The 14,662-nt window shown below is 47.7% G+C and overlaps 1 protein-coding gene across 1 annotated transcript in view; it reads right to left on the bottom strand.

The window, feature by feature from the left end:
- PTPRO (protein tyrosine phosphatase receptor type O) overlaps positions 1 to 14,662 on the bottom strand; it is a 187,256-nt gene that overhangs the window by 121,908 nt on the left and 50,686 nt on the right. The window contains exons 7-8 of the mRNA XM_029597366.1: positions 4,967 to 5,163; positions 4 to 124 (exon numbers count right to left, since the gene is read on the bottom strand). Coding sequence (XP_029453226.1) covers positions 4 to 124; positions 4,967 to 5,163 — 318 coding nt within the window. The remainder of the gene's footprint in view (positions 1 to 3; positions 125 to 4,966; positions 5,164 to 14,662) is intronic.

Below are 14,662 nucleotides of genomic sequence, written 5' to 3'. Positions count from 1 at the left end.
TACCAATGGCAAACGTAACGGGATCAGAGGAGGGTCCGACCAGAGGCCCCCTTCGCAGGTGCACCAGCACTTGGTACTGTGCTCCTGGAACCAGATTCTCAATAATGCTGCTACTCAAATTCACCTGCAAAAGAGCGAGGGCATGAGAGAGGTCAGACCCTGTGGGGAGGAGGAGACGTCTGGGATGCCAAGGTTGGATTGTGCAAGTCTAATAAGTTTGGGGCACATCCCCTGGCCTTTCATTTCCCTTCCCCACTCCCACACACGATGTTTCTCTGCCTGATAAGCACAATAAGTCTCTCCGATTCTTGCAAGGGCTGTTTCAGTTGCATCCAGGTCTTGGCTCACTCAGTCCTTGCTCCCAGAATATGCCCAGCCTGGGTGCAATAGGTACAAAAAGTCTTAAGACCTGCAACAGCAACAGGACCTACACTTTATGTGATTTTGATGCCCGATCCTGTCAGAGATCGCATAACTCACCCCAGCACTAATATCTACCAGAACCCGAAAACGAATGAATTCCACGGGCACAAATTATGAAAAGAATACTGCCCCGCCTATCCCGGGCGCCAGGTATGGGAAACGTACCGCTCCTCCTATCCTGGGCGCCAGGTATGGGAAACGTACCGCTCCTCCTATCCTGGGCGCCAGGTATGGGAAACGTACCGCTCCTCCTATCCTGGGCGCCAGGTATGGGAAACGTACCGCTCCTCCTATCCCGGGCGCCAGGTATGGGAAACGTACAGCTCCTCCTATCCCGGGCGCGAGGTATGGGAAACGTACCGCTCCTCCTATCCTGGGCGCCAGGTATGGGAAACGTACAGCTCCTCCTATCCCGGGCGCCAGGTATGGGAAACGTACAGCTCCTCCTATCCTGGGCGCCAGGTATGGGAAACGTACCGCTCCTCCTATCCTGGGCGCCAGGTATGGGAAACGTACAGCTCCTCCTATCCTGGGCGCCAGGTATGGGAAACGTACCGCTCCTCCTATCCCGGGCGCCAGGTATGGGAAACGTACAGCTCCTCCTATCCCGGGCGCCAGGTATGGGAAACGTACCGCTCCTCCTATCCCGGGCGCCAGGTATGGGAAACGTACCGCTCCTCCTATCCCGGGCGCCAGGTATGGGAAACGTACAGCTCCTCCTATCCCGGGCGCCAGGTATGGGAAACGTACCGCTCCTCCTATCCCGGGCGCCAGGTATGGGAAACGTACCGCTCCTCCTATCCCGGGTGCCAGGTATGGGAAACGTACCGCTCCTCCTATCCCGGGCGCCAGGTATGGGAAACGTACAGCTCCTCCTATCCCGGGCGCCAGGTATGGGAAACGTACCGCTCCTCCTATCCCGGGCGCCAGGTATGGGAAACGTACCGCTCCTCCTATCCCGGGCGCCAGGTATGGGAAACGTACAGCTCCTCCTATCCCGGGCGCCAGGTATGGGAAACGTACCGCTCCTCCTATCCCGGGCGCCAGGTATGGGAAACGTACCGCTCCTCCTATCCCGGGCGCCAGGTATGGGAAACGTACCGCTCCTCCTATCCCGGGTGCCAGGTATGGGAAACGTACGGCTCCTCCTATCCCGGGTGCCAGGTATGGGAAACGTACCGCTCCTCCTATCCCGGGTGCCAGGTATGGGAAACGTACGGTTCCTCCTATCCCGGGCGCCAGGTATGGGAAACGTACCGCTCCTCCTATCCCGGGCGCCAGGTATGGGAAACGTACCGCTCCTCCTATCCCGGGCGCCAGGTATGGGAAACGTACCGCTCCTCCTATCCCGGGCGCCAGGTATGGGAAACGTACGGCTCCTCCTATCCCGGGCGCCAGGTATGGGAAACGTACCGCTCCTCCTATCCCGGGCGCCAGGTATGGGAAACGTACCGCTCCTCCTATCCCGGGCGCCAGGTATGGGAAACGTACGGCTCCTCCTATCCCGGGCGCCAGGTATGGGAAACGTACCGCTCCTCCTATCCCGGGCGCCAGGTATGGGAAACGTACGGCTCCTCCTATCCCGGGCGCCAGGTATGGGAAACGTACGGCTCCTCCTATCCCGGGCGCCAGGTATGGGAAACGTACCGCTCCTCCTATCCCGGGCGCCAGGTATGGGAAACGTACCGCTCCTCCTATCCCGGGCGCCAGGTATGGGAAACGTACCGCTCCTCCTATCCCGGGCGCCAGGTATGGGAAACGTACGGCTCCTCCTATCCCGGGCGCCAGGTATGGGAAACGTACGGCTCCTCCTATCCCGGGCGCCAGGTATGGGAAACGTACGGCTCCTCCTATCCCGGGCGCCAGGTATGGGAAACGTACGGCTCCTCCTATCCCGGGCGCCAGGTATGGGAAACGTACCGCTCCTCCTATCCCGGGCGCCAGGTATGGGAAACGTACGGCTCCTCCTATCCCGGGCGCCAGGTATGGGAAACGTACGGCTCCTCCTATCCCGGGCGCCAGGTATGGGAAACGTACCGCTCCTCCTATCCCGGGCGCCAGGTATGGGAAACGTACCGCTCCTCCTATCCCGGGCGCCAGGTATGGGAAACGTACCGCTCCTCCTATCCCGGGCGCCAGGTATGGGAAACGTACGGCTCCTCCTATCCCGGGCGCCAGGTATGGGAAACGTACGGCTCCTCCTATCCCGGGCGCCAGGTATGGGAAACGTACGGCTCCTCCTATCCCGGGCGCCAGGTATGGGAAACGTACGGCTCCTCCTATCCCGGGCGCCAGGTATGGGAAACGTACCGCTCCTCCTATCCCGGGCGCCAGGTATGGGAAACGTACCGCTCCTCCTATCCCGGGCGCCAGGTATGGGAAACGTACCGCTCCTCCTATCCCGGGCGCCAGGTATGGGAAACGTACCGCTCCTCCTATCCCGGGCGCCAGGTATGGGAAACGTACCGCTCCTCCTATCCCGGGCGCCAGGTATGGGAAACGTACGGCTCCTCCTATCCCGGGCGCCAGGTATGGGAAACGTACGGCTCCTCCTATCCCGGGCGCCAGGTATGGGAAACGTACGGCTCCTCCTATCCTGGGTGCCATTTAGGCTCCTAATTCCACTAAGCTCTAAATTCGGTGGCTCCAGAGTCTGTTGGGGGAGCTTCTGGCTTTTCAGAATCTAAAGTCAGGTATGGCTCATGCTTTAGAGTTAAGGCTACCACCCAGGAAAAAGATCTAGGTGTCATAGTGGATAATAGTTTAAAATCGCCGGCTCAGTGTGCTGCAGCAGTCAAAAAGCAAACAGAATATCGCTCTATGGTGAGACTGCACCTTGAATACTGTGTACAATTCTGGTCGCCACATCTCAAAAAAGATATAGCTCTGATGGAGAAGGTACAGAGAAGGGCAACCAAAATGATAAAAGGGATGGAACAGCTCCCCTATGAGGAAAGGCTGAAGAGGTTAGGGCTGTTCAGCTTGGAGAAGAGACGGCTGAGGGGGGATATGATAGAGGTGTTTAAGATCATGAGAGGTCTAGAACGGGTAGATGTGACTCGGTTATTTACTCTTTCAAATAATAGAAGGACTAGGGGGCACTCCATGAAGTTAGCATGGGGCACATTTAAGACTAATCGGAGAAAGTTCTTTTTCACTCAACGCACAATAAAGCTCTGGAATTTGTTGTCAGAGGATGTGGTTAGTGCAGTTAGTGTAGCTGGGTTCAAAAAAGGATTGGATAAGTTCTTGGAGGAGAAGTCCATTACCTGCTATTAATCAATTATACTTAGGGAATAGCCACTGCTATTAATTGCATCAGTAGCACGGGATCTTCTTAGTGTTTGGGTAATTGCCAGGTTCCTGTGGCCTGGTTTGGCCTCTGTTGGAAACAGGATGCTGGGCTTGATGGACCCTTGGTCTGACCCAGCATGGCAATTTCTTATGAACATAAAAAGCGGCTGGCAATGGAAGTGGTGTTAGGGTGGGAGCTTAGTAGGGATTTTAGCACCAGGCACCTAACCTAGGGGGTCTTTTACTAAACTGCAGTATTTTCTCTGGAGAAGCAAAATACCAACAGGGACAAAGGTAAGTCCTTGACCGGACAGTAATATTATAAACATGGCAGTGCCAAACCCAGGGGCATAGGGAGCACTAGCCTACCAGGGATATGTTGGTAAGTGTTGGAGCGGAGTGGGCTAAGATGGGGGCAGTTGGAGTCCGGGGGGGGCCCCAGCCACAGACTGCTTACATTTGTTGGCTTTGACCACCTCAGGGGGCAGCTGGGGGGGTGACATAAGATACGTAAGAGACTCCTGGGGGATGACTACATTTGAGTGATGGATACTTTGGGTCGCTATTTATATTCTGCGGATTACGACATAGGAAAAGTCAAAAATACATTTCAAACAGTATAATAAACAACAAATTAAAATAAAGTATTAAACATAGGTGACTTCAGCTGAGACAAAGAGTGAGTGATGATTAATTGCAGCCTGAAGCAAGGCCTGTAAGTGCTGTGCCCAGGAGCACTGGGACGTGTGTTTAGCACCCGGAGCTCCCGAGGAAAGTTCTCTATGATTCCAGAGTCACAGCCAACGTCCCAGGAAATGACTCAGCTTGCGATGTGTCAGGCAAACTACTTTATTTTATTTACATTAAATTAGCTAGTGATGAACTGCTTTGCATCTCATTACCATGTTTGCCTTAGGCGGACAATAACATGCCGTATTAATTAAATGAATCCCTTAGGAACTTAAATCTAGCCAAATGAATAGCACAGGAGTGGGCAGCTCCGGTCCTTGAGTGCCACCTGACAATCGGGTTTTCAGGATATCCACAAGGAATATGCATGAAATGCATCAGCATACAGTGAAGGGGGTGAATGCAAATGCATCTCCTGAATTTTCAGTGTGGATATCTCGTACACCCAAGCAGGCCTACTCCTAGAACAGCTAGCCTACATTTATGTGAATTTTCAGCTGAAAAATGAACATCGGGGCCTGAATGCAGGCAGGAGTTGAGGCCTTTTGGTATTGGATACCTGGGTACAATACTGGCGCTCCAGCCGCTGGCTCTCCTTCTGTTTCTGGCAGGTCAGTGAGAGCACAGACACAACGCTCTCAGTGCTGTTCTCCTGGGAACCCTTCCAGGACACGGACGCGGTGGAGGAGCTCAGGACCCGCACCGTTACTTCTTGTGGCTTCTCACTCAGCTCTTCCAACCATTCTCCAGTGGGACCTACGCAAATCAAAGAGGGAGAAGCTGATATCATCCTGCTCTTTCCTGTACTCTCTCATTCCTTGGGAATAAAATGGGGAATTTATGGGGAAGTAATCCAACTCTCCACACTGGGGCAAACCCCATGGGTATATTTTACCCTCGGACTTTCCACCTATAATCAAAATTATGCAGCCAGTTTTGCCCCCAGAAAATTAGATGCAGAGATTTCTGCCTTCTTACACTGGGTGTAATCTTTTAGTTGGAAACAATAACGTAACTTTAAAATGAGCAGGTGCGCTCTTATATGCATGAATTTTATATCGTGCGTGCATAATATAAATATAAATATATAAATATAAAACATGCCTAGCACTCGTATGTGTGCTCCTAACTGTAAGCAGTTACACGAGGAAATGTTATTCGCGGGTCTTTCCTTAGGACTTGTGTGTGTCAACACCGTCATTTTATAACATGCGTGTGTGAAGAAAGTAACCAGTTCAACCAGTTAGTCCACCAATTTGACCAGTCTATCTCTAGGTCCTCAAGACCCCTCTGGTTCTTCAGCCTTTACTCCCCCACATTTACCCAGACCCCTCATCCTGTCAGTATTTGACTATAATGAGTTTTATTCTGACTTACACCTGATAAAGGGCAGAAGTAAATATGCTCAGGTCTCAGCCCTTCATGCGCTGTATTCGCTGGTTATAAAATCAGGATTTTTGCACGTAAATATTGGCCCCGTCCCAGAACACTCCTGACTTGTCCTTATTACACCCTTTTTTTTAACGCGATCAAAGATATCCAAGCATCGGTACTTGCGTGCGTATGTGTGAGGTTTATAAAACAGCCTTAGTGCATGTAAGGAGTTAGTTACAGAGATTGACTGAATGTTCCTAAATGGATTTTCAGGAGCTTAAAACTGTGGACCCCAGCTAATGATGCACATTATCATTCATATAACACGGAAGCACGGTGGCTGGGTGACATTATCATTCATATAACACGGAAGCACGGTGGCTGGGTGACATTATCATTCATATAACACGGAAGCACGGTGGCTGGGTGACATTATCATTCATATGACACGGAAGCACGGTGGCTGGGTGACATTATCATTCATATAACACGGAAGCACGGGGGCTGGGTGACATTATCATTCATATAACGTGGAAGCACGGGGGCTGGGTGACATTATCATTAATATAACACGGAAGCACGGTGGCTGGGTGACATTATCATTCATATAACACGGAAGCACGGTGGCTGGGTGACATTATCATTAATATGACACGGAAGCACGGTGGCTGGGTGACATTATCATTCATTTGACACGGAAGCACGGGGGCTGGGTGACATTATCATTCATATGACACGGAAGCACGGTGGCTGGGTGACATTATCATTAATATGACACGGAAGCACGGTGGCTGGGTGACATTATCATTCATATGACACGGAAGCACGGTGGCTGGGTGACATTATCATTCATATGACACGGAAGCACGGGGGCTGGGTGACATTATCATTCATATGACACGGAAGCACGGGGGCTGGGTGACATTATCATTCATATGACACGGAAGCACGGTGGCTGGGTGACATTATCATTCATATGACACGGAAGCACGGGGGCTGGGTGACATTATCATTCATATAATACGGAAGCACGGTGGCTGGGTGACATTATCATTCATATGACACGGAAGCACGGTGGCTGGGTGACATTATCATTCATATGACACGGAAGCACGGTGGCTGGGTGACATTATCATTCATATAACGCGGAAGCACGGGGGCTGGGTGACATTATCATTCATATGACACGGAAGCACGGTGGCTGGGTGACATTATCATTCATATAACACGGAAGCACGGGGGCTGGGTGACATTATCATTCATATGACACGGAAGCACGGTGGCTGGGTGCAAAAGCATACACTTAATTTTTCACTATACCTCACCACTGTTCCCACTCTCCACACTCCTCCCCTGTTTCCCTTTCTTCCGCCCCACTCTCCCCTCCCTTTTCTCCCCCACCTTCTTTTCTTTCTCTCTGCCCCCCTCTTTCCTTGCTCTCCTCCCTTCTCTTCCCCATCTTATCTCCTAGCCTTATTAAAATTAACCTCATAGTTTTCTTTCTTTTGTACATATGTATATAATTGCAATTCTTGTATATAATTTTATTGCAAAACTTCCCATATTATTGTTCCCCCCTCTCGTTAATGCCTTGTTATCATGTTTTTTACTGTTCAATGTAAAGCGCCATGCCGTGCGTTTGTTTTTGCGTTACAATGTGAACCGATATGATATCCTGGATGAATGTCGGTATATAAAAATTTTAAATAAATAAATAAATAAATAAATATAACGCGGAAGCACGGTGGCTGGGTGACATTATCATTCATATGACACGGAAGCACGGGGGCACGGTGGCTGGGTGACATTATCATTCATATGACACGGAAGCACGGTGGCTGGGTGACATTATCATTCATATAACACGGAAGCACGGGGGCTGGGTGACATTATCATTCATATAACGTGGAAGCACGGGGGCTGGGTGACATTATCATTAATATAACACGGAAGCACGGTGGCTGGGTGACATTATCATTCATATAACGCGGAAGCACGGTGGCTGGGTGACATTATCATTCATATAACGCGGAAGCACGGGGGCTGGGTGACATTATCATTCATATGACACGGAAGCACGGTGGCTGGGTGACATTATCATTCATATAACGCGGAAGCACGGTGGCTGGGTGACATTATCATTCATATAACGCGGAAGCACGGTGGCTGGGTGACATTATCATTAATATGACACGGAAGCACGGTGGCTGGGTGACATTATCATTCATATGACACGGAAACACGGGGGCTGGGTGACATTATCATTCATATGACACGGAAGCACGGGGGCTGGGTGACTCTTCCCAGATCAATGCCTGAACATGAACTCAGCCAGAGAATATTCTGAGTTAATATTAATACTACAGCCTGCCCTCCCTACCCCTTCCCAATGTTAAGGTGAACGCAAACATCAATATGATAAGCTGAAAGAGTTCAGGATGAAGATACCAGAACAATCACAAATCATTCAACACCACTCGTCTTGCTCTGTGTGGTGGTAATGACTGCAACCAAGGGCCCAGATTTTTAAAAACAAAACACTTTCCTTTTTCTGGTTCAATCCATCTTTTCTGCCTACTTTCAAAAAGTCAAATCTGAAGAAGCAAATTTTTCCAGTACATCAGAGAGTGTGGTGCCTCATTCAACTAATGCTGTAAAATTGGCTTTTCCGCCGACATTAGATCCTTCCTAACCCACGGCCTAACACATTTGTCTCTAAAGATAAAATATGCCCGGGGCTGTAGTGGCAACTGAATCCCGATCCCTGTGCCCACATAACTTAACTCTTTCTTCCAAAGCTCTGAAATTCAACAAAATAAGTGTCCACATGTCCCTACTCCCACTTTATATTTTGTACATTTGTCGGTTAGAACAATTTGAACTTCATGGGCCAATTTTTGAGAAAGACAGATCCTTCTGAGGAATTTGTATCACATCTCTCACAAAGAAATATTACTTGTGATGGAGCGTATCTTCCTAAGCAGCGTTCTCAGCATCTAACTCCTGTGTCTAGGACAAGAGGACTGTATCAAAAATTATAGATTTCCCCTTCTTCAACAAAGCGGCCTAAAGAAAGGAAATTGTGAGGCATGCTGCGTCTTCTAAATTCATGATCTGACGGACAGACAGACTCATCTCCCCCAAATCCAGGGACTGAATATAGTGCCTAGCCTACAAGTAAGCAAACAACCGCATCCAAATTCCTGATTTTAACACCCCCATTTTAGTAAAGAGCTGGGATATCACTCGAAGCTCTCTCTCTTTATCAAAATCTCTTATTCACCTAAGAATATACTAGGCAATGTATATAATAAACAAGCATAACAAACAGCATAAAACCAAAATAACATAAATGCATAAACGTATAAACACATAATACAAAATTTGCCATAACATAAAAACTACTTGCCTGATGGAATAAAATAAAATAACTAAAATGTATACAGACTTCTGATATAACCAAACCAGCTTAGTAAAATCCAAAGAATCAAATAACTCAAAAAAAGTCTGCTTAAACAAAAGGTCTTAAGCATTGACTTAAAAATTTTAACATTGACCAACTGCCTGATTTCTTCTGGTAATATATTCCAAAAAGTTAGAGCAGGAGGAACCCTCTCTGGTAACAGCTAGCAGCAGAGTTTTGTAACAACTGAATTGGTTGTAAAGAAGAAGAAGAAGAAGGCAAGCCTACAGTAATCTAGTAATGGAAGAATGGAAGCTCTGCCCAAGATGTGAAGATAACAGATTGAAATCCCAGCATAAGTTCTTTATTACCCTTAAAAGGCAAAAAGAGAGAAGTCTGCTTCTGTAATTAAAGTTCAACTTTAAGCCATCACCAAGACTTTAAAAGTAGCAGAACAAGAGGACAATCTTTAAAGTATGAGGGCAACCCATGAAGAGAACCGTGAAGAACAAAGCAGACACAAGGCTCTCTCCATAGGAAGGGGCATTCAGTAACTAATCTCCTACATGGCGGCCATCACAAGCCAGGCTACAGAATTTCAAATTGTGAAGCCCAACATCTTCACTATCCCATTTCCCCATCAATTTAGAAAGGGCAATTCTAGGCTCTGCCATTTTCCAGGGTAACTCCAAATAAGACTCTCCAGTTTCAATAAGCCACGCTTTAAACAAATAAAATAGAACAGTCTGAAACATTAGAGCCACTTAGGCAACACCATCATCTGAAAGAAAAATGACCCTAGCCACTAACGATAAAGGAAAATCCACCCAATTATGTAAAAGAGACTTGGTAGAATCAAAGAGAGGCTGGTAGTTAGTTTTATATTTATTTATTTATTTAGATTTATATTCTACTTTTCACAGCACTTCAAAGTGGATTACATTCAGGTACTGTAGGTATTTCCCTATCGGTTCCTTCTACAAAATGATTCCCAAATATTTAAAAGACTGGCCTACCCATTTCATCGGGAAACTGGCTCCCCAAAGCTGCCATACTGAGTCACTCAAAAGCAGGGCCTCAGATCTGTCGAGATTCAGTTTGCGGGTGGCAATGCTACCGAATAAGGAGATCTCCTCCAAAATAGCCTGCAAGGAAGACACAGGATCTGCCAAGTACAAAACCAAATCGTTAGCAAAAGCAGCTAACTTAAAAGGACGCAACTGATGCTGCTCGGTAGGAATCACCACTATCTCAGCATTAACCCAAAAATACATTGAAGAAGGGGATTCCAAGGATAAAAGAAAATGTAATGGTGAGAGGTGGCAACCTTGACCGGTACCTCTCTGCAGATGGCTACTGTCCCAATAAGTACTGTTAACTAATACTGATGTTAGGGGATCACGGTACAAAGTCTGAGGTCCAATACTCACGCTTGCCAGCCTCACTTACCCACCACCACGCCACCGTGGCAGAAGCAGGTCCGGGCTCCCTGGTAGCAGTAGGGAGCTGCCGACATGACTTTTCTTCTTCACGGCCCTGAGTGCCGTTGTTGCTCCATGCAACTTGGAGCCGCCGACACCACTGCAGCTGTTCTTCACAACTGGATCACCACCAACGTCTTGCTCCTGCGACAGACTCCTAGGTACATACGCGTGCCTCTCTTCTAAATTTAAATGGCCCGTGGCGGGAAAAGCTCCGTGGACCTTGCTGATGACATCACCAACCCTGGACTTTATAAGGCTGGATCCTGCCTTCAGCCTTTGCCTTGGCAATAGGTCTCCTTGCTTCTGAGTAGTGGATTGCCACTCCTGAGTTCCTGCCTCTCATGTTCGTCACCTTCCTCCTTTGTTCCTTTGGACTGATCTTGTCTTTGACTTCAGACTGGACCTTGACCTTCGCTTCATGCCACCTGCCTCAATTGTTGCCTGGACCTTGACCACGAGCTACACCGCCTGCCTCGACCTTTGCCTGGACCTTGACCACGAGCTACACCGCCTGCCTCGACCTTTGCCTGGACCTTGACCACGAGCTACGCCGCCTGCCTCGACCTTTGCCTGGATCTTGACCACGAGCTACGCCGCCTGCCTTGACCTTTGCCTGGATCTTGAGCATGAGCTAAGCCACCAGCATTGACCTCGAGCTTGCTGACTGTTCCTAACCTCAGCCTGAACTCCAGCTATATTTCTTCACCAGGACTTCCATCGCTGCAGAGGTCCCACCTAAGTCCAGCTGGCCCCGGCACCTGAGGGCTCAACCTAACGGAAACGTGGGCTGGTAGTGGTGAAGCTCCAGCTAGGCTTCTGCTTCCCATAAGCCTCACCTACCAACAGTGGTGACCTGTGGGGCTCCTTCCCACAGGTAGCATCAACTCCCCCTCGGTCCAAGGGTCCACCAGCATAACAGATTGCCAAGACCAGGTCCTGTATTACATACAGAATTCCTTTGGGGGGGGAGGGGGCAGTGTAAAAGGTATCACACACGGAATTCCTTGCAGAGTCAGTGTGAAATCAAACAATGCACAAGGTATCACATACAGGCTTCTTTGGGGGCAGTGTATAAGATACCACACACAAAATTCCTTGGTGGGAAGTATACAAGGTATCACATACAGAATTCCTTAGGGAAGGCCGTGTACAAGTTGTCACATACAAAATTTCTTGGTGGGGGGGCAGTGACATGCAGAATTCCTAAGGGGGCAGTGTACAAGATACCACACACAGAATTCCCTGGGGCAGTGTGAAATCAGACAGTATACAAGGTATCACATACAAAATTCCTTGCATGCAGTGTACAAAGAATCATATACAGAATTTCATGGGTGGGGGGAGTGTACACGGTATCACATACAGAATTCCTTAGGGAGGGCAGTGCACACGATATCACGCACAGAATTCCTTGGGGGCAGTGTGAAATCAGACAGTATACAAGATATCACACACAGAATTCCTTGGGGGCAGTGTGAAATCAGACAGTATACAAGATACCACATACAGAATTCCTTGGGGGCAGTGTGAAATCAGACAGTATACAAGATATCACATACAGAATTCCTTGGGGGCAGTGTGAAATCAGACAGTATACAAGATATCACATACAGAATTCCTTGGGGGCAGTGTGAAATCAGACAGTATACAAGATATCACACACAGAATTCCTTGGGGGCAGTGTGAAATCAGACAGTATACAAGATATCACACACAGAATTCCTTGGGGGCAGTGTGAAATCAGACAGTATACAAGATATCACACACAGAATTCCTTAGGGGCAGTGTGAAATCAGACAGTATACAAGATATCACATACAGAATTCCTTGGGGCAGTGTGAAATCAGACAGTATACAAGATATCACATACAGAATTCCTTGGGGGCAGTGTGAAATCAGACAGTATACAAGATATCACACACAGAATTCCTTGGGGGCAGTGTGAAATCAGACAGTATACAAGATACCACATACAGAATTCCTTGGGGGGCAGTGTGAAATCAGACAGTATACAAGATATCACACACAGAATTCCTTGGGGGCAGTGTGAAATCAGACAGTATACAAGATATCACATACAGAATTCCTTGGGGGCAGTGTGAAATCAGACAGTATACAAGATATCACACACAGAATTCCTTGGGGGCAGTGTGAAATCAGACAGTATACAAGATATCACACACAGAATTCCTTGGGGGCAGTGTGAAATCAGACAGTATACAAGATACCACACACAGAATTCCTTGGGGGCAGTGTGAAATCAGACAGTATACAAGATACCACATACAGAATTCCTTGGGGGCAGTGTGAAATCAGACAGTATACAAGATACCACATACAGAATTCCTTGGGGGCAGTGTGAAATCAGACAGTATACAAGATATCACACACAGAATTCCTTGGGGGCAGTGTGAAATCAGACAGTATACAAGATATCACACACAGAATTCCTTGGGGGCAGTGTGAAATCAGACAGTATACAAGATACCACATACAGAATTCCTTGGGGGCAGTGTGAAATCAGACAGTATACAAGATATCACACACAGAATTCCTTGGGGGCAGTGTGAAATCAGACAGTATACAAGATACCACATACAGAATTCCTTGGGGGCAGTGTGAAATCAGACAGTATACAAGATATCACACACAGAATTCCTTGGGGGCAGTGTGAAATCAGACAGTATACAAGATATCACACACAGAATTCCTTGGGTGGCAGTGTGAAATCAGACAGTATACAAGATATCACACACAGAATTCCTTGGGGGCAGTGTGAAATCAGACAGTATACAAGATATCACACACAGAATCCTTGGGGGCAGTGTGAAATCAGACAGTATACAAGATATCACACACAGAATTCCTTGGGGGCAGTGTGAAATCAGACAGTATACAAGATATCACATACAGAATTCCTTGGGGGCAGTGTGAAATCAGACAGTATACAAGATATCACACACAGAATTCCTTGGGGGCAGTGTGAAATCAGACAGTATACAAGATATCACACACAGAATTCCTTGGGGGCAGTGTGAAATCAGGACAGTATACAAGATATCACACACAGAATTCCTTGGGGGCAGTGTGAAATCAGACAGTATACAAGATATCACACACAGAATTCCTTGGGGGCAGTGTGAAATCAGACAGTATACAAGATATCCACACACAGAATTCCTTGGGGGCAGTGTGAAATCAGACAGTATACAAGATACCACACACAGAATTCCTTGGGGGCAGTGTGAAATCAGACAGTATACAAGATATCACACACAGAATTCCTTGGGGGCAGTGTGAAATCAGACAGTATACAAGATATCACACACAGAATTCCTTGGGGCAGTGTGAAATCAGACAGTATACAAGATATCACACACAGAATTCCTTGGGGGCAGTGTGAAATCAGACAGTATACAAGATACCACACACAGAATTCCTTGGGGGCAGTGTGAAATCAGACAGTATACAAGATACCACACAGAATTCCTTGGGGGCAGTGTGAAATGAGACAGTATACAAGATATCACACACAGAATTCCTTGGGGGCAGTGTGAAATCAGACAGTATACAAGATATCACACACAGAATTCCTTGGGGGGCAGTGTGAAATCAGACAGTATACAAGATATCACATACAGAATTCCTTGGGGGCAGTGTGAAATCAGGACAGTATACAAGATACCACATACAGAATTCCTTGGGGGCAGTGTGAAATCAGACAGTATACAAGATATCACATACAGAATTCCTTGGGGGCAGTGTGAAATCAGACAGTATACAAGATATCACATACAGAATTCCTTGGGGGCAGTGTGAAATCAGACAGTATACAAGATACCACATACAGAATTCCTTGGGGGCAGTGTGAAATCAGACAGTATACAAGATACCACATACAGAATTCCTTGGGGGCAGTGTGAAATCAGACAGTATACAAGATATCACATACAGAATTCCTTGGGGGCAGTGTGAAATCAGACAGTATACAAGA

The sequence above is a fragment of the Rhinatrema bivittatum genome, chromosome 4 (assembly GCF_901001135.1).
Source record: "Rhinatrema bivittatum chromosome 4, aRhiBiv1.1, whole genome shotgun sequence".
Classification (NCBI taxonomy): Eukaryota; Metazoa; Chordata; class Amphibia; order Gymnophiona; family Rhinatrematidae; genus Rhinatrema; species Rhinatrema bivittatum.
The sequence above is the reverse complement of the archived record's forward strand: the minus strand, read 5'-3'. Positions and strand labels throughout refer to the sequence as shown.